The sequence below is a fragment of the Podarcis gaigeae genome (assembly GCF_964106915.1).
Source record: "Podarcis gaigeae genome assembly, chromosome: 14".
Taxonomy (NCBI): Eukaryota; Metazoa; Chordata; class Lepidosauria; order Squamata; family Lacertidae; genus Podarcis; species Podarcis gaigeae.
In genome coordinates this window covers 5,149,126-5,168,260 of record NC_139690.1, presented here as the reverse complement: position 1 = coordinate 5,168,260, position 19,135 = coordinate 5,149,126, and the positions used below count along the sequence as shown (strand labels likewise).

The following is a 19,135-nucleotide window of genomic DNA, read 5'->3' as shown; positions in this document are numbered from 1 at the left end:
CTTCTGTCAATTCTTACTTGCCCTGATCAAAAATGTAAATCTAGTTCATTAAAGGGCTCTTCTTCCAGAAGCTCAGGAAAACCGATTCTCACACAATGAGCACAGAGAGAAAAGACTTTAATGGCAAATCTTTCAGAGGAATATGTTCTATGAAGGAATTTGAATTGTGGCCAACAATCCCCTTCCGAAATGCTCAACAGTCCTCACCGAGGATTACACACAATATTTTAATGGCAAACAATCACAGCTATGGCACTAGAACCCCAAGGCCCCTCTCATGCACGCAGGCACCAAAGGGTATTCAAGATGCATATCACCACTCCAGTGAGAGCGAGAGAGTGAAAGAGAGAGAACGGGGGGGGGGGGGGGGGAGAGAAAAGCACCACACTGCCATTTCCAACCAGTCACCACAAGTGCCTGAAAGTCTGACTGCCTCTTACCTTTGTAGTTGGGTCTTAGTTGCCTAATCCTTTTGTCTGTGGAATGGAAACACTCTGGTCCATCAACAGAACTTCCTAGGCAGAGCACCTTTGGGATGGTGGTGGTGGACCATTTGTGAAGCAGACAGGCTTCATCTTGCAGGAAATGGGGTGGGTGGAGGGGGGGTAAGACAGGGCATGGTTCCCAACAACTACACAGGGGAGAAACCTTTAATTGGGAAGTGTTGATAACTAGCGTGAACTAAGCCAGTGCTTTTTCAGAGAGCATCTCTAGTGCTTACCTATATTACCAGCTGCACATTCCTGCCCATAACTGTCACTGGCTGGCAGTGCTACACCTGGCAGCTGAGGTGGCAGAACTGAAAAAGTCCCCCCACCCTCCCCTTTAGACTCAGGTTATACAAACAAGGGTAAAAATAAAATACTAATCCAGGCGCAGTACACACTTTGACTGCTTCAAATCTGTCACTTTGACACGACTCACTGAGTATAATCCAGCGGATAAGGAAATCTCCACCAGGAAGAGAAATAACTTGTGTTGCCACAACTCACTGATTAGACATTTGCATTTGCAGGGGTGGGTGGAGCTAAATTAGGAAAAGGCTTCTTTGTCCAAACTGACGTGCCTGAGCCACCGCACAGCTGGCTTCAAAAACAGGAACAAGTAAGTGCATTGCATTTCAACTGCCACATTCCAAAAAGAAAGAAGGTCTTCACACAGGGGAAAGATACCATGACAAAAAAGGAGGAGGGGAAGAGGGAGGCAAAAGGTGGAAGAGAAAGGGGAGAAATGAGAACCAGACCCAGCTATTTATCATAGCCAATTTTTAAGAAAGGCACATTTACATTACTTTCTGAAGCTTCCTCCTTAATTCCAGCAGGAGCTGGTGCTGAGGAAATATAGCACATAATGTGACCTGATGTTTTCGCTCTGCCTCCTCACTTAAGCAGATGCTAATTCAGGGTTATAATCCCAGGGAACTTGATCATAACCCTACCATGGACCCTTTGGGCATCACTGAGGTTCATTACAAACTCCTGCGACCTGATTCTCTTCTCTAATTTGAAACCCTGGGGTGAGCATAGCACCACAAAATGGTGCTATAATTTCCTATTGGGTGTGTGAAAAAGCAATCAAGTATGTGTAAAGCACATGGGCACAATCTGAGGGGGCCAGCCTCTCCTCAAAATAGCCAGAGTTGCAAGAGAGCACCCTTCTGTTCATTTGAACTAGTCAGTGAGAGCCAAAATCCCTGCTGGGCTGGGCTCCTTACAACTGTAAACCAAATCTGCAGCAACAAACCACAAGATGCAGAGCAAAGAAATGCCAACAAGGAACCCAGGATTGCAATGCTGCAACAGGGATTATTAATACTAGTGAAGACTATAGTCTCTACATTTGCAGTCACCCAAGACTGCTGCTTCCATGATACAGGGATGGCAATTTTACCTATTCCATTCTACCTTCAAGGCATCACAAGACAAAATGATGCATGATAGTATTACGAGATGGATTATACACACAGTTCTAATCTTAATGGAAAGACTAGCAAATCCTGAATTTTCTCACCTTTTTATAGTTTAATCGCTGTAGAACACTAATCTTTCCTCTTGCTTTAAAGGAGAAATGAAAAAATGGAGCAAATTCCTATGATAAACAATGAAGCCAGCTACTAAAGTACAGAGAATTTTGAAAGAAAGCAGCCTCCATAGACAAAGAGTAGCAGCGATTACATGGCCTGTTGAATGAGGCCACAATTCATACACTCCTTTTCTTTTTACAGGCAGCCAAACAACTGTCCACACATAAAGTGTTTGGTACAAGTCCTTGATCTTAAGAAAAAAAGCAGCTGAAAGCCTCCAGACTATTTCATAATTAGGTACACAAATGTGCTTATTAGAAGGATTCAAGTTTCTTTGATGTAAATGTGCCTTCAGAAAGCAAACTCCAACATTGATATACAATGATATACAAAGTCAAACAACTAAAGTAGCTCTTGAAACTATATATAAAAATTGGGTTGAAGTAGCAAATGAGGTGGTTTTTTTTTCCTGGTATGACTAACAACAGTTAGCTTGTGTCCATGTTAACAAATCAAATACTCTACTACTGACAAAATAAAACCAGAACCCACAAGAAAAAAAATGAAAAGTGCACAATGAAATCAAGAGTCTTGGATCAAGTATCTGTGGAGGATTGGAAATGTTTTGTCTGATGGACTTGATATGCACAGGGCAGGAAGAGGTATTAAAGTTTATCAGATGCTGATTTGGCCTGCCGGTCTACATAGAAGAGAATGTAAGCCTTGGCCTTCACCACCGTCTCCTCATCAGTCAGCGTCACGGTGCTGTCATTGAAATGGAACCATCGGCCTTCATGAGTCGCATAGGCTGTATAATGTCCAGAGCCAACCCTGAGAACATCAAGAAACATAGCATGAGGGAAATTAACTCACTGCTTTCTATTTTAAAAATAAGGCTAACAGGTCATGGGGAAGGATCCTGATTATAGCTATTTCCCTCATCTTAAAATACTTGCCATGCCTCAACTGCCTTTCCTGCATTGGATACATCCAAGGCAAACACTGATATGAAACATTTCCAGAATGTCTTCTAATGCTCAGGAGCCTTAGGCACATAGCCATGCAAAGATAAACGCAGCCTGCTGGTGGAAGAGGTTCTCTCCTCCTGCTCTCTCTCAAGGCTGGGCTTATGCAAGTCTGAAGCATCCACTGGGAAAAGTCTGCACCTCTTCAGTCCTGCCTGCTCATCCATTGGGCGTGCTCTCCATTAGTTTGGTCTTCACTGCCTTACTTTTTGACTAGAATACTTCTCTACTTCTATTCCCAGCACTTACTTAGCCAAGGGGGAAAATGACCGTCTCCTTAAATTTGCCAGCAGTTTAGCCCATAATCAACCAGCTAGGGTCTCCACAATGCCTGGTGCATGAAGCAAGAGTGGCTACCTCTCCCCATGTCATAGAGAAAAATAAATATGACTTATTTAGTTGATGCTGTTGGCTTATTCAGGAAGAACCTCCGGCCCTGTTTTTGCCAGAGGCTATTCAGCACTGCATTTTCTTTTTCTGTTGCTACAAGCAGGAGCCCTTTTGGGGTCATGGGACTTGCCCAGGGCCACGTAGCAAGTGGAACCCACATCTCAGGCCCAAGTCTAACAGACCAGTCACTAATCAGCCTATATCATTTTTGAGAGTGTAGCCTGGTCAGTTACAGTCAGACCATATAATGTGAAGCCAGCTGGATTGTAATCCATTCAGGGTCTTGGGAAAGAACCAAGATCCCAAACCACATTTAAATAGTTCTAATTCTGAATTATCTTTTTGCGTGTTAATTTATTTTAACTTCAATCTAGATCAAGAGGTATTTGTCTTCTAGATATGAGAGCTCTCCTTTTGAAAAAAAATAACAGCTCCTCTGACAACAAGCTGCTTCTCACCTGGATGACTGCACTTTTAAACAAAAAATCAAATGTGACCAGCTACCTCTCACGTAGGAATTAAATGGATTTCCATTTCATTTAAGTAACTCAAATAAGATTGTGAAGTATAAAATTTCAATCAGGACCACAGACAATAATTTCAGGCAAAGCGTTGCATCTCTTTATTGATTTGTTAAACTTAAAATGGGAATTAACAAGATTAGCAAAGCTAACAAGGTCATTCTGCATAGATTAGGTTGACATAGCAAGGCTCCCTCTCTAGTCACCACTTCCAGTCGTTCCCATACACTCTTTTTCAATTAATGCCTGGTTCCCAGTGGAGTGATGCAGGTTTTACAGCAGAGAAGCCTTTCAATCATCAACTCAGAAAGGAAAAAAGAGCCTTCAGGGTCCAATCATACTCACCCTGAACCGTGGTGCACCACCACAGCTGCAAGGTCATACAGACAGCTTTCTGGACCACTGTTTTCTGGCTGCAATTGGGAGGGGGACAAGGAAGAGAGACAAGAGAAAAGAGGAATTGAGAATTTCCCAGCAGCATTCCAGAGCCCCTGACTAGCAGCTCCCCGTGACAAGTCACTGTACCTCTAGCAAGTAACATTTCATGTCTAGGCCTCTCAGGGGAAACTCAACATACGTGTCCACTTTGTTCCTCAGATAAGCTGTCCAGTGAAAGCGTTTTAGATGTAAGCACAGCACCTGTGGAATTGAAAATGGCACATAAGCCGAAGGACATGCCACAAATTCCTTAATGGAGGAGTACTTTTGACCTGCTACCTCCTCTGCATGTCAAGAGCATATCATAGCAAAGTAGCTGTCACATTTATATCCACATGATCCTAGCAGAAACTTCCAAGTTTGCTTAAAGATAAAATTCCAGAAATAAAACATTTCCCCTCCTCCCCCCAAAAGGTCCATATGTAGTAGCAAAAACGACAAAGTTCTGCGGCTCTGAGATACAAGCTATTTTACCGCAGAATGAACACTAAAGCAACATCCCGCTTCAGGTTTGGGGTGTGCATTCACTTTGGTCAAAGCATGCACTTTCAAAGTGGCTTGTTTTGAAGAGATTTGGACCTTCTCTGAAGCAAATCAGGCTTCTTCCAAAGCTTCCAAGGAACAGGCAACAAGTTCAAACTTTTCTCTACAAGCTCTCCATAATAGAAAAGGCCAGGCATGAAAGAGAAGTGCATTTTGTGACTGACAGCTCTAACTTCCAACCAAAGAATGACTTTAGAAGGAATGTCTTCAATCATATAGGAAGGATGATAAAGTAATATGACAGACCTGTGCCGCTGTTTTCCATTTCCCTCTGCTAGTTCATTCTCTTAGCAGCAGTAACACTGGAAGAGTGGTGGCTGGTTTTATTTGGGGGGGGGGGGTTGCTTGTGATATGAATATCTCCTTATGCCAATCAAAATCACTCTCTCACTAAGACCCTTCCTTTAAAACTCCAGTCCCTTGAATCCTAATTTTTAAATAATTCCTCTTGTCTGAGTCTGTTCTATCTTGAGTGTTGCTTATTATCAGGTAAGTCGTTTCTGCTCATCTCTAAACCCAGCTGTGCTGGCTGAGGCAAACAAGGAGCTGTAGTCCAAATTATATGGGAGGCACCAGTTTGCAGAAGGCTGAGATCCATAATCTTTTACAAATTTCAACTCCTAGATCTCACCTTTGGTAGTTTCTGGATCCAAAATTTCTTGGTGGACTTCTGCTTCTTTTTACATTTGTGGCACATATAGAGCTCTGTTTCATCAAGTTCTTCCAGGTCTGTAAAACTGCGAAGACAATCTAGAACAATTGAATTGACATGATTAAAGTCAGTTCCTCTGCTTTTTTGACTCATCCCTCTAATGATCTAAATAAAAATACTGATGAAAGAGGCAAAAAAGGCAATTGATACATGCAGATGGCAAGGGCTTAAAAAAACACCACCACCTACCTGGTAATGTACACATTGGTCCATTTTCTTGGTTCTTACGTTTATTTCGGAAGTGACTTGGAATATCTAGCGAAAGGTCTAAAGAAGACACAAGCAATTTCAAAATTAGTTTCTAATGTCAAAAACATAAAATCTGCTCATAAAACTTCTCAAGATGCATTATTTACCTAGGAATGGATCAAACTTTCTGGATTCAGTCCCACATATCAAGCAGTTGACTTCATTCTGCAGAATGCCTCCAAAGATGGCTGTGACAACAGTAGACGTGCCATTTCTGAAGATAACATTACAAGGAGAAAAGGGTCAGCACTGCACAGCTGGTCACATTCAACTAGCACCAAGAGCCTCTAGCCATGCTGAAAACATCCTTTAGGTCATCTAAGTTTCTTAGAACAGATATGGAAAGGTGCTTACATTCAGAAATGGAGCTACTAATATTGCCCCAAATACAACATAAATGTTATGCTCTGTCCAAGTGGCAAAAAGTATCCCCAGATAAATAAATGAAGAAGCACCAGTTGTGGTTGAGAAGGAGTATACTGTACAAAAACATTTTTCTCCCTCTCTCATAACAGCAGAACCCAGGAACACCCGATGAAGTTGAATGCTGGAAGTTTCAGGACAGAAAAAAGAAAAGTACTTTTTCCACACACAGAGTGCACAGTTACGCTATGGAACTCCAGCCTATGTGGTGATGGCTACCAACTTGGATGAATTTAAAGGATGATTAAAGAAATTTGTGGAAGGACATAAGGCTACCAATGGCAACTAGTTATTGATGATGGCTCTGTTCTACCTCTAGGATCAGGAAAGGGCTGGAGAGGGCTACTGCACCCATGTCCCTACTTTCAAAAGGCTGAACCCTTCAACTATCCCTCAAAGGCAGACACATTGCAGAGGCATGGAAGCACCACTTCAGCAGATGAGGATGCTTCCATTCAACTGGCCACTCTCCCACTTCATCTACTTGGCACAAGAGGTCCATGTTTCCAAGGGACATGCTCCCCATGTGTCACCTCACCTCCTGGAATACAAAGGGCAATGTGAGGAAACTGGACATGACGCAAAAAAATGGCACATGGTAATGGGGGAGGGGGAGTTGGGATGCTGGGCTACTTGCCAGGAATTTCTGCTTGCCCCACCAATAAAGTGCATCAGCTGCGGTGGGAAATAATTATCCATTGCGGATAACATGTCAGCTCCCAGGAGTCTGCCTTCAGCATGATCAGAGGCTGCAAGCCAAAGCCAGCTTCTAACATGCTGGCTCCCAACCTGTGTGAGCATTTTTCTGACAAACTTCTGCCCACGGCCACTCCCAATCTTTGTTGTCTAGAAACTACATAATTTGCATTTTCTGCCCTACAATTCAGATATGATGGTTTGAGGAAACCAGATTAAAAACCTCTCTTCTTACATGCAGCATCTACTGCCACCAGAAAGACCCGAATTCTCTTGCAAGATGACTGAGCGGGAAACACCATTGAAGCCTCCTTGGAGTTCCAAGTGCAGATGGTCCAAAAGGTAACGCATGAATTCATGGGCATCTTGCTGCTGGTAGCCCCTTAACACAAACACATCAATGAATATACAGACTGCTTACTTACATTGGTACATAATTCACATTACATGCCATGGCTTACAAACCAGGAAATTTCAATTACATTGGATGCATCACTTTATAATAAAAAAGGCTCAGAGTGATCATTCTTGCCACTGTGACAGATAGATATATGGCCCTGTAGTTTTACAACCAAACAAAAGGCCAACAAGCTTCCCTACAACAGCTCAAATGCAAAACTCATTTGGAGCTGAAAGAAAGTCCAGCAATGCGAAACACATTTTGAAATATGCCAATGTGGTAAGGTTGTGAAGGCAGTGGGAGTTTTGTACTTGTAGTGCAATTTACTTTATCTAAATGGTTTATTTTCAAGACAGAGGATGGGACATTTATATATTTTAAAAACCCTGTGAAAACAACTCTAAAATGAACACACTGCAGGCATTGCAAATGATCTGCAATATGAACTAATATTGTACTGTAGCCCTAACACATGAGAACATATTTTATTTCAAAAGTAAACCAAGCACACACGGAAGTTGGGGAATGAGTTCTGGCTACCACCAGCACCCCATCGCAACAGCTGCCACTTTAGGAATCCACCTATTCCTGGATATCCTGCCTGCTTCTCCAGGACCAGCAGCAATGTTTCCTCATGAAAGTGCCCAGGCTGACAAGTGTGCCCATGCAGGGTGCCTTTTTGTCACCTCCCTCAGAGATGGCACCCGGGGCAGACCGCCCCCCTTCCTACACCCCTGTGCCCATGCACATTAATGTAAGAAAACATGGCAGCCAGCTCTGTAGCACCCATAACCAGCATGAACCGAAAATGGACTGACAGGAAGAAATAGGGAGAGTGGGTCAGTGGGTGTGCTATGGGGCCTGTGGGTTGCCCAACTGAGATATAGGAAAACAAAACAAAAATAATCAACTGAATAGTGTACATCCCCTGTATGTGGACATTTGCTGCGGCATCTACCTGCCTATAATAGCAATATCCTTACTGCTCTCTTGCCTCTTGTGTGCTCTAACTACAACTGGATGTCATTTTATGGCGGCTGCTGTAATCATGCAGCAAAACTGGGGTTCTGCTTTTAGCACAGTATCCAGTGCACCCACCCAATTCCAGAGAATGCTTGCTACTTATTGTGTGTCCCATTCCCAGCATTCAATGGGAAAATTAATGCACTTATTGAGTCAGAACAGCACCACCAGACCCAAAACAGGGACATATCAGTACATTTTGGAGTATCCCCAAGGTTGGCAGAAGTACCAAAAAACAAAACAAAACAAAACAAAAAACGGAACAGCAAAATGAGGACTGACTTGGGGGAAGGAGAAAAAGACACTGAAACCTAGGTAGGAGAAGGAATGGAAAATAAAATAAATGTGTTGATAAAAACGTGTAGAGAAGCCTCTCATTGTCTAGATGGGTCATTTCCTGGTGCACAATATGAATCCATTTTTAAATTTACCCAGGGATACAAGTAAGAAATCAATAGAGAAAACAAAAAAAATACTGTTTAGCTTTCTAATCAGAGCAAATATATAATTATGTTTTTAGACTGCATTGCTCAGCATTTTATTTCAGGGTTTTGACTGGATTTTTATTGACGGCATGTATTTCGTTTTACTTTCTGATGTCTTTTGATTTTATAACTTCTACTTTGTAAAACTACTTAGCAGCTTTTAAATATATATATATTAGACAGTCTATAAATTGGTTAAACAAACAAATGGCACACCAGATTCGCCTGAAATTTGTACAAAGCCAAAGCTTCTAAGCAATGTCAGTGTTTACAGTCCAGTACGGGATTTTATACAATTATATTTCTTGGCCAAGAAGGTATTATATGTGCTATTAAAATTATCTGGAATCGTTAACATTCCTAATCAAGACAATCTCACTAAGGATTTCATTGTTTTCCTCTGAGTTGTTTTTTTCAGACTGGGAAGCGAGGCTAGAGGACCGTGAAACCTGGGCCTGAGTTGGATCTACCCACAGTTTGAAAAATGGGAAACAAACTTTAAACTGCTCACGAAAAGCCTTCCAAGCATGCAGTTTCTCAAATGTGCATGCCAAACAAAGCCACCTGAAAAGGTTTGGTCCATATTGTTCATATTTTCTCAACATGGAAATATTTGTAAAGTCTCCAAGAAACAAACAGCCTTTCTCTCAGCCTAACTCAAGGCGGGTTCAAGCATAGAGCATCTAATGATGACTTGCACATGTTAGAATACTGCTGGGGGGCGGGAGGAAGAGACAGAATTGTAGATCCATCACTGCAAGCAGAGCCCTTATCTGAGGTTGCTTCAGAAACAAGACTCTTCAGTGCAGTCACATGCTTGAATCAGCACAGAGCTGGAGCAACAGCAACACTCTTTTAGAAAGGGGGAGCTATGTTAGTCTATCAGAGCAAAAATGAAGTCTCATGGCGCCTTAAAGATATAACAGACGTGAGAGTCCAGCTCCTCAGATGCGTAAAGTAATAGTCTCAATTGGCAATGAGTGCAAAGAACAAGAGACCAGAGGGAAACAAAAAAGACAGACTATGGCAAGGTGTCCCCCCCATATTATATTAGCTTAGCAATGCCAAAATGCTTTATGAATATTGGTTATTTTTCACACATTTAAACTTTATGTAATTGTCCATGTATGTATTTTTTCAAATTCTTTTCCCTCTGATCTCACTGTCTACTTTTTTCACTCTCTGATTCCCATGGGTATACATATACCTGCAATGCCAACCAAGGATAACATTTCCTCCATCTGATGAAATGCATTCGAGTACCATAATATATTTATTGTCATTAACATCCCTTTCTGTTAAAAGCAAACAAACCCACAGTGCTGAAAATCTGCTGGAGCCAACTTAGGGAGCAGAGCTCTTACTTTGACTTCAAACAACTGTTGAGGAGGATAACTGGCCAAAAGTATTGTAGGAAGCAGGATTATGACTTTTGCCCATTGCCTGAAACTACTGGTGCTAAACTTCCTTGATTCTCATCAGCCAGGGATAGAAACACAGTTACTGGAAGAAGGAAAGGAATGGGCTGGGTTTCTCACTTCACAGGCTCTGGGTGTGCATTCAGAGCATCTTTTCAGCACTGCTAGAGGCATTAATACATCAACAGAACATCTTTACTACCTGAAAATATGGAGCAACTTACCTTCTGCACAATTAATCCTAATAGGGTTCAGTGCTCCTTTGAAAGAGGTTCAGGGGCCAGGACAGGGAGACCTTGGAGAGGAATGACACTTGGATTTACTTGTGTGAACTGTTCTTTTTGACAGCCTGGGTGCAAAATTCCTATTGCACATAGATTTATTCTCTTTGCAGCACTTATTTATAACTACAATGACAGAAACGAATTCAATATTGAGAGAATCAAGGAAGTTTTGCCCAGTATGTTTGCTTGAATCTGCTAGAGCTGTACATTTTTAAGCACAGTCCTTGCCAAAAGCAAAGGTTTGGGTTCTGTCAGGTACTTAAGCCATGTTGCACAGACTAAGAACTTGGCATGACTTGGCTCTGCTAGACCTCAAATACAACAAAAACACTCAAAAACCACTAACACTGCTTCCTCTGTATACTGGAAGAATAAGAGCCTGCTGGCACACAGTGGGCATTATTCCTACAGAGCTAGAAGCTCTCAAGAGCAAGGTAACACTGCATTCAGGGACAACAAAATGCCATCGTTCTGGAGAGAGTCACTGAGTTGCTAACAGCAGTCCTCCTTTTCTTATAGGACTTACCTAAAGTTTGGCATGATTTTCCAAACAACATAAAACAATGATTCAGGGCTGAAGGCTGTTTGACTCCCTTGCCACAAAGCACACAGAGTCTTCCGAAACTCTTCTACCAATGAACTGTGGAAGAAAATTGAAAGTTTTTAATAGAAGCATTGCCACTCAACCCCACCCCCACTTACCATGGCCCCCCTCCACCTTTCCCTCTTTTCTTCCTAATGTAACACTAATGTCTCAACAAATGAAACTGATCTGTAGAAAATTTAACTTGAAAAAAGAGACATTGCACATACTTTTGTAAACCAAGAAATCTTTAATAAAAATGTTTTAAATTGGCTAAAAAATACCTGATGGTATTGTAATTAATCTGTAACATGGCTCCTTACATTTTCTATTGATTTCCGTTTAGGTCATCCCCCCCCCTGTAAAGTGTGCACTGTCTATCCATATTAATTCTCTTAATTTTAATAGCCTCGATAGGAGATGGCCATAAAAGTGTTTTCCTTTCCAGAAGATTTTTATATTTCTCCCAAACTCTATACAGATTCTTCCTAAGAATATGGTTCATAAAACTTTTATAAATTTTCACCTTCCCATACTAAAAACATGCGTGCCAGCCAAATTTTAAGTCATGACCTTCTAAGTCCAGGATGTCCTACAAACAAAGTAGTGTTATTCTCAATTCACAGATGGAAAAATGAGACTACGAATGTGATTTGATTGAGGCTTTTCAGAGCTCGAATCTCTTCTGGAGAGAAAGTTAGCTAACAAACCAGGCTGTATCGTGTTTAGTTGAATGTAGGGCTTTCCTGACCATCTCAGGTTACTGGGTAGAACAGGGAATTTTCAATCAGGTGGCAAGAGAGAGACCACATCCATAGACACCACTTTCTGCTCCTCAGCTGTGAGGGCAGCAGCTCACATTTCCTTGCACTGTGGGAAAAGGCATTCCTAACCCCACAGAGATTATTAGACTCCTCTAAGACCATTCATGATAGCTGTGGATTACATGAATTTCTTCTTGTAATCCAGTCCAAATAACTTTATTGTTCTATCCATTGGCCATAACAAATCTGAATCAAAAATAAATACACAGATAAAGGGATGCTTCGCCACAAATAATAGTCTCTGTTTAGATCTCTGTGTCACCCTTACAGTCCAATGCTATATTGTCCAGGGTCTTCTTTCTGCTCTTTCTGGCCACCAGAGCAAGAATGGCAACTTTGCGAGTCACTAAAGTGTTTGCATCACTAAGAAGCTATAGAATGGAGAGACAGCTTTCTTGTACAGGTGGCTGGGTGAGAAATCGCCTCCTAGGTCCAGTGTATAGCGGGCAATATAGTAAATAGTGCAAGATGTTGTCCACCTGCTGTTGCCCACATATAGTCTGCCTTTTTACAGTATACCCTGTTGTATTGTCCATCCAAGAGGGCGAAGGGCATAGCTTGAAAATGCAGTTCGATAAAAGTGATTCTTAGTGAGGCTGGCCGGAGATTCAGCCGGTGACTGGCTCTAAAAGGGACTGTTTTTAGAAGGGGGAACCAGGGAGAACATTTAGAGGATTTGATCACTTGCAGATTGCGTAGTGATTCTGTCCAATGACACCAATCCCTTAATTGACGTTTGTCAGTGGATATAATCTCCTCTAGCTCGTGGAAATAATAAGAATTCAAGTTACATTGGTTGTTAGATTTCCACCATTGGCTGTTCTCCAATTCCACATAGTACAAGGCTGGCAAGCGCTCGCATGGCATGGAGGAGTTGTTTTCAGGTAATTAAATCTGGTACGGTCCGCTCTTGCACTTAACGTCGGCCATCCAGCTTCTGTACATAAGAGTGCAACTGCTGTTCCCTTGAGCAGGGAAAATAATCTCTTGAGAAATTGGTCTTGTAGCGTTTCTTACCCCTTAATAACACTCTCATCCTCACCCCAGTTTTTGACTCCATAAAGCATTTGAGGGATCACTTTACTGCCAAATACTTTCAGCGTGGGATCAAACTGTTTCCTGCCCTTCATGAAGTAAAACTTCTTCAGAGCCCTGGTCACTCTCTGCGTTCTGATTTTCATCACCTTGGTGTGCCACCTCCAAGTCACTGTTTCACTGAAAAAGACTCCAATATATTTGAAAACACAGGTTTGCTCTAGTTCATGGTGCTCAAGGGTCCATTTATATCGGATGTGAGGGTGATCTGGCTAAGACATCTGTCACCCCATTGATCGCCAGGGTTGACTTGGTTGTTCTGGCTGGCTAGGCAGGTGTCCCTCACCACTCCATATGCGTCCCTCACGAAACTGCACGCCCAATGGAAGAGGATAGAAGAAGCGTACTGTTCTTCTTGTAATTTGCCCTTCCACCACGGCTAGATTAATCTGCATGAGACGAGTTCTCTTTTTGCTGGTTTGGGTTGAATTTCCAATGCCAAGAATACACAGTGAACCATCTTCCTCTCCAAGGGTGCCAACTCCTGGGGACCCAATCCTTTTGGACACCCCAATATTTTTGGGGGTGCCCCCCAATGTTCTGAAAAATCAAGGCCATGAACAGTGTGCCTTCAGTGGCCAGCTCCTTTTTCTCTTCCTGCCACCGAGGGGAAGGAGAGGAGAAGCAGCTCCCAGACAGGGGTGGCAGCAGAAGGAGGAATCAGCAGCCATTGATGCTGTGCTGCCACCGCATTCCTACCTCCTCCAAAATCATGAATCGATCCCACACACAACCTTGGCCCATCTCCTTCACAAGTTGGCACCTCTGTTGCTCCCCCTTGCTCCATGTTATGTGTTTTGTTTTTTTTCCTATATTTACCTAGCCACCCAATCCCATATGTTCTCTGAGAAGTCCACCATCTAGAAGATCTCTATGTTCTTTTTTGAAACTCCACATAAATGGCTTGTCATGTGTCCCAAATTCAAATTAGATGCTGATACAGGTTTTTGGCTCTTGAGTGAAATCATGCACTTGCTCACAAAGGGTTTCCCATCCTATACATGCAGGTAGCAGAATTAACAGTGCCAACTTCACAGGACAGCAACACCATGAACTGTATCCTATACACCAGAAAATATTAACAACCAAGAGTATAAATAACTGATGAGGATATAGACTGCTCACTGGGTCTGGAGGTGGGCAAGGTTTGGGGCCTGGTGCACGGCCCCGCCATCCTCCCAAAGCCACGCCGCTCCACCCCTTGGTCACCACGGTACTTGCTGGGTTTCCACCAAACCCAAATTCAAATTTGCCCTATCTGCAGCGGCTTGGAGGGCAAGGGAGGAGGAGAGGACTGCATCTGAGCAGTCCAAAAGGAGAAAAGGGGGCCAGAACCGATACCAGCAGTACAGTTGTCCCCAGAGCGTCTTCGGAAGAAGACTAAGAAGACACAGCAAGAGGAGCGTCGTGGGACAATTGGGTAAAAGCACTGGAGTCAGAGGAGCCCCCCAAGTGCAGAGGAGCACTGGCAGCAAGGCACAGCTCATCTGAGCCGAGCACTGGAGTCAGCTTAAGTTCCAGGTGCGGCGGAGCACCAGAGTCCTTTAACCCTTGGAAGGGTTGGAAGTGCACAGGGACACGCCAGCGCTTTAGCCTGCAGTTGGTCACATTTTCGGAGGAGCACCCAGGCAATGGACCCCATCGCTGGAGTTGCCCCTCTCAAGCTTTGCTACTCGCACGTGGCAGGCGCCATTTTGCGTTCATGTGGCCACACTGCTGGATCTTGGTTGGGGGGTAAGTTCAGCACCATATTATGACTAGTGCTTTCTGTAATGCCAGCAGTGGGTCTTGCCCTAGTTGTAGGAGCACTTGTGCCCGATTCTCAAAATGCTCCATTTGTGTGGCTGCCTGTAGATCTCAGATTTTAAATTTCAGGGTTTACATTTTGTCTGCCATGTTTTGAAGCAGCATCTCATGGGGCTCTTAAGGCACTGGATGCACGTATGATTGGTAACGCCTGATTCTCAGCATGAGTGGGGTTTGCATGTATTTATTAGTATATTGGGTCTATAGGTGAAGTTCACGTGAGCCTTTTAAGAAATGCTGGGGCCTTTAAGTCATAGGATGCTTGCATCGTTAAAACGTTTGCATTTAAGCGTGAATAGGGCCTGCGTGAGTTTATGCGCTGGTATAGAAGGCGCTCCCTTTAGTCAGCATAGCTCAATGGACAAAGCCAGATGTGCTGATTTATTCCCTGCATGGGGCTTGGAGCAGTGGCGGATCCCCGGATGGTGATGGCACGTGTGGCTGGATAGCTCAGTCGGCGTTGCATGAGACTCTTAATCTCAGGGTTGTGGGTTCAAGTCCCACATTGGGCAAAAGGTTTCCTGCATTGCAGGGGATTAGACCAGATGACCCTTGTGGTCCCTTCCAACTCTACAGTTCTATGATCCTTTGCAAGATGCAGATGGAACAACCATATGGAACAACCACACACCCCAGCATTACAGGCTGGATAGCTCAGTGGTTAGAGCATGGTACTTATTGCGCCAATACACAGGGTATTACTGATAACGTCTCACGTCCTGTGCTACAGGTGGAAATAGCTTAGTAGTTAGGGCGTGCTGCTGTTAATGCCAAGGCTGCAGGTTTTGATCCCCATTTTGATCACCAGCACATATTCTTGTGTGCTGGGTGGTTGAGCCAGATGACTCGGGGTCCCTTCCAACTCTATAGTTTTATGGAAGGATACAGATAAACACGATGTGTGCTGTTTGTATATATATATGTATATAGGCATACATGCTGTGTTTAGACTTACATGCTGTTATCCCCTTGGCTTCGAGTATGGTAAGTTCTCCGGCCTGCAGTCTTCCCATTCCGAAGCTCCACAGCCGGCAATTCTTTGAAGTAGCAACAGAACTGCTGAATGTTACTGTTGAAAGAAAGAGATGTGAACCAGAAATATGTACCAAGAGGGACAGAAAAGAAACCAAAGGATTTAACTGTTTTCTTTGTAACCCAGCAATGAATAGCTGTAGGGCAGCTATAAAGCGCACACACAGATGTAACTTGAACATTCTACAATCGCCTCTCAAATACCTGCATGTTAACACACTTGAAATTAAACTGCACAGTAAGAGGTCGGTCTTACGGATCCTCTTTTCAAACATCACAGGGAGTTTTATTTGCAAATATATTACAGGGCTTTGTCAAAACAAAAAAAATTCCTTCCAGTAGCACCTTAAAGACCAACTAAGTTAGTTCTTGGTATGAGCTTTCGTGTGCATGCACACTTCTTCAGATACCAAGAAGAAGAAGTGTGCATGCACACGAAAGCTCATACCAAGAACTAACTTAGTTGGTCTTTAAGGTGTTACTGGAAGGAATTTTTTTTGTTTTGACTATGGCAGACCAACACGGCTACCTATCTGTAACAGGGTTTTGTCAGTTTTAGATATGCCACTGGTGGGAATGCAAACTGACATAAATGGAGCTGCAAAATTTGCTCTTATGGGTGTAGAGAGACCCTTCAGATGCACATATTTTAGCCTCAGTGAATTGTCCTACTCTCTCAATACATCACAGGGTGCACAATAACACTTAGCCTAGAAGCCAATTACAGAAGTGGGATTTTTAAAAATAGCAATGAGTACCTGAGTGACTGAAGAATCGCATTCATGAAACATGTGTTACCCAGATTCCGAAGGCCTGTAGCACACAGGGCTGTTGTGCTTCCCTGTGAACCAGAGACATCAAGGCAAACAAGTCATCTTACAATAGGCTATACATCATCTTCCAGCCACCTGCTTTCTTTGAAACAGAGGGCTACATGCCTACATCAAGTTTTAAAAGTATTACATATAAATACCCTCATCCAATGAGAGTATGCCACACAGAATTCAGAACACACAGAAGGATAGATTCGAGCCAAACCCATAAAGCTTTAACACAGCTTGTGAAAGGGATGTCACAAATTGCACAAGTGGAACAGCTGTGTGCCCACCAGAGGAACAAAGCACCCAAATTTTCACACCTAATTTTGGCTGGGCTGAGACCACCAGTGACCCAGATAATAAATAAATAAGATAATAAATAATATAAGATAATACATTAAAAATAAGACTTCTCTTATTAGGTCCACTTGTGCAAGCAAAATAGTATTTATTCTTTATTAATATTTTCGATTCTGCATGTAACGTATGCTAGGTTGAGAGCAGGATATGCTGTTCAAGATCACATGGGGGAGCTTTATGCTAAAAGCATGGAATTATTTTATTTGCTATTTGTTTTGCCATTTGATCTCTTAGCTAGCTTGGGTTCCTTTAGGAAATTATGCAGGGCAGAATTTTAGAATGAAGGAGTGAATAGATGCTGAACCCAGCTTTCCTCCAGGCCATGTCTGGGAAACTTGCAGCCAGTTTGCCCCCAGTCCAAAGGGTTCTCCAGGCCTTATCAGACACCACAGCCTGCTCTAGGCTCCCTGAGCAGGCAGAGGCACAGTGCCCAATTGCACAGGCAAGTGCAAGGCCCAGCAAAGAAGCCACGACAGCGACAGCAGCAGTGAGAAGATACTGTAATGGTTCTTGCATTCCCTTCCCCTTATCAGCAGGATCACATGCACTTGGTGTTTCTACTGCTTTTGCAAGCAGCTGGGACAAGAAAGCTGTTCCCTCTTTTCTCCATGACTAGCAAGAAGGAGGCAGTGCATGAAGGATTTCATTTGCCCTGTTTGGGCAAGTATGAGCACCAGCAAAGAAATGAAGGCTGCCACAGTTCTACTCTAGCCTGCAGCATTAAGAAATCTTGGAGTTGGGAGGGAGGGAGGGAGAGACTTTTAAAAAGACCCCCGCAGGTCGTTAATTCACAAGAAAAAAAATCAACTGGGATCTCTATTAATTGACTGGCCACCTGGTGAGTCAATGACCTTTGATAGAAAAAAGATTGTCATCCTTGTCTCCACATGCTCAGAACAGAATGGTAGCTCAAGATCAGGTACCCTAAAGAATAAGACTTGCTTCAAATTAAAAATATTTTGGGCAGTCAGAATAGTGACCTCTTTGGAGGTAAGGTAATGAGCCTATTTCAATACACAATTAAAAGTGTGTGCCTCACCAACACTGGAGTGTCACTCAAGAACCAGCAGGCAAGAGTGTATTAGAGAGGTATGCTAACAGACCAAGACATTTACTAAATGAGCTCCACTGATTAATGAAATCTGCTCCAAAATTATGTTGTACCTACATTTATTTTTAACAATTTGCTGTTTAGGGAGGAGTCTTCCAGAAGTTTTCTTTTCCTCTGTCGGTCTGCTGCAAAAGCTGAACTGTAGTAAATGAATAAATTGGTTAAGACATCTTAAGAAATCTAAAGAGAACACACCAAAGATAATCTTGGCCACAATGTCTTGACAACTGCATAGTCACATTTGCAATGATTCCTTTACATACAACAGTGAGACTGATCATTGGTTATAGAAGTTATAATACAAAATAGTCATCTTAAAATAATTTCAGAGCACACACTCAAATCTATTCTATTTTCAATAGCATGCAATTATAAAATACCCAAATTAATCTGATTAGGTTATGCTACAGCAGGCACCCTTGAGCATGCCCCAATTAGAACTAAAATTTCTGATCTAAAATAACGAACTCCACTTTCTTGATCAAAGGCTACTTGGTAGAGTATCCCCACAAGAGTCCATCTCTGCTCATACAAGCATTGTTCTAAACATGAAACTTAAGCTTGCCAAAGTAGTCAACTGAAAGTATGCTACATCTGGAACCTCAACAGACTTCCATCAATGGACTCCAGGCCAGCAGCAGGCTTTTGCAGTTTAAGCCCACTGTGGTGACAGGTGTTTGGCACCACTAATGCAGCACAGGGGAAGGCCAACCCACGTATGGATACAGTACACCAGGAAGTTCTGCTATGCAAGGCTCACAGAAATAAACAGCAACTATACAAAACCACAGTGTGCTCTTGCACAGCTCCTATTTATTACAGTGAAGCCTACCCAGGAGAATTTCCCAGTGGATTTTGTTCCATGTCAATTAGCGT

General features: G+C 42.8%; 1 protein-coding gene across 3 annotated transcripts in view; it reads right to left on the bottom strand.

The window, feature by feature from the left end:
- Positions 1-100: 100 nt before the first annotated feature.
- The window catches only part of USP3 (ubiquitin specific peptidase 3), a 41,914-nt gene continuing 22,879 nt past the window's right edge, over positions 101-19,135 (bottom strand). For 2 of the 3 annotated variants that reach the window (XM_083712727.1, XM_083712728.1), the window contains exons 5-15: positions 18,317-18,398; positions 16,729-16,811; positions 15,894-16,007; positions 11,157-11,270; positions 7,256-7,402; positions 6,009-6,115; positions 5,842-5,919; positions 5,572-5,690; positions 4,485-4,598; positions 4,305-4,372; positions 101-2,854 (exon numbers count right to left, since the gene is read on the bottom strand). In XM_083712727.1, coding sequence (XP_083568853.1) covers positions 2,689-2,854; positions 4,305-4,372; positions 4,485-4,598; positions 5,572-5,690; positions 5,842-5,919; positions 6,009-6,115; positions 7,256-7,402; positions 11,157-11,270; positions 15,894-16,007; positions 16,729-16,811; positions 18,317-18,398 — 1,192 coding nt within the window. In that variant the 3' untranslated portion in view covers positions 101-2,688. The remainder of the gene's footprint in view (positions 2,855-4,304; positions 4,373-4,484; positions 4,599-5,571; positions 5,691-5,841; positions 5,920-6,008; positions 6,116-7,255; positions 7,403-11,156; positions 11,271-15,893; positions 16,008-16,728; positions 16,812-18,316; positions 18,399-19,135) is intronic. The other variant, XM_083712729.1, reaches the window with a different exon arrangement.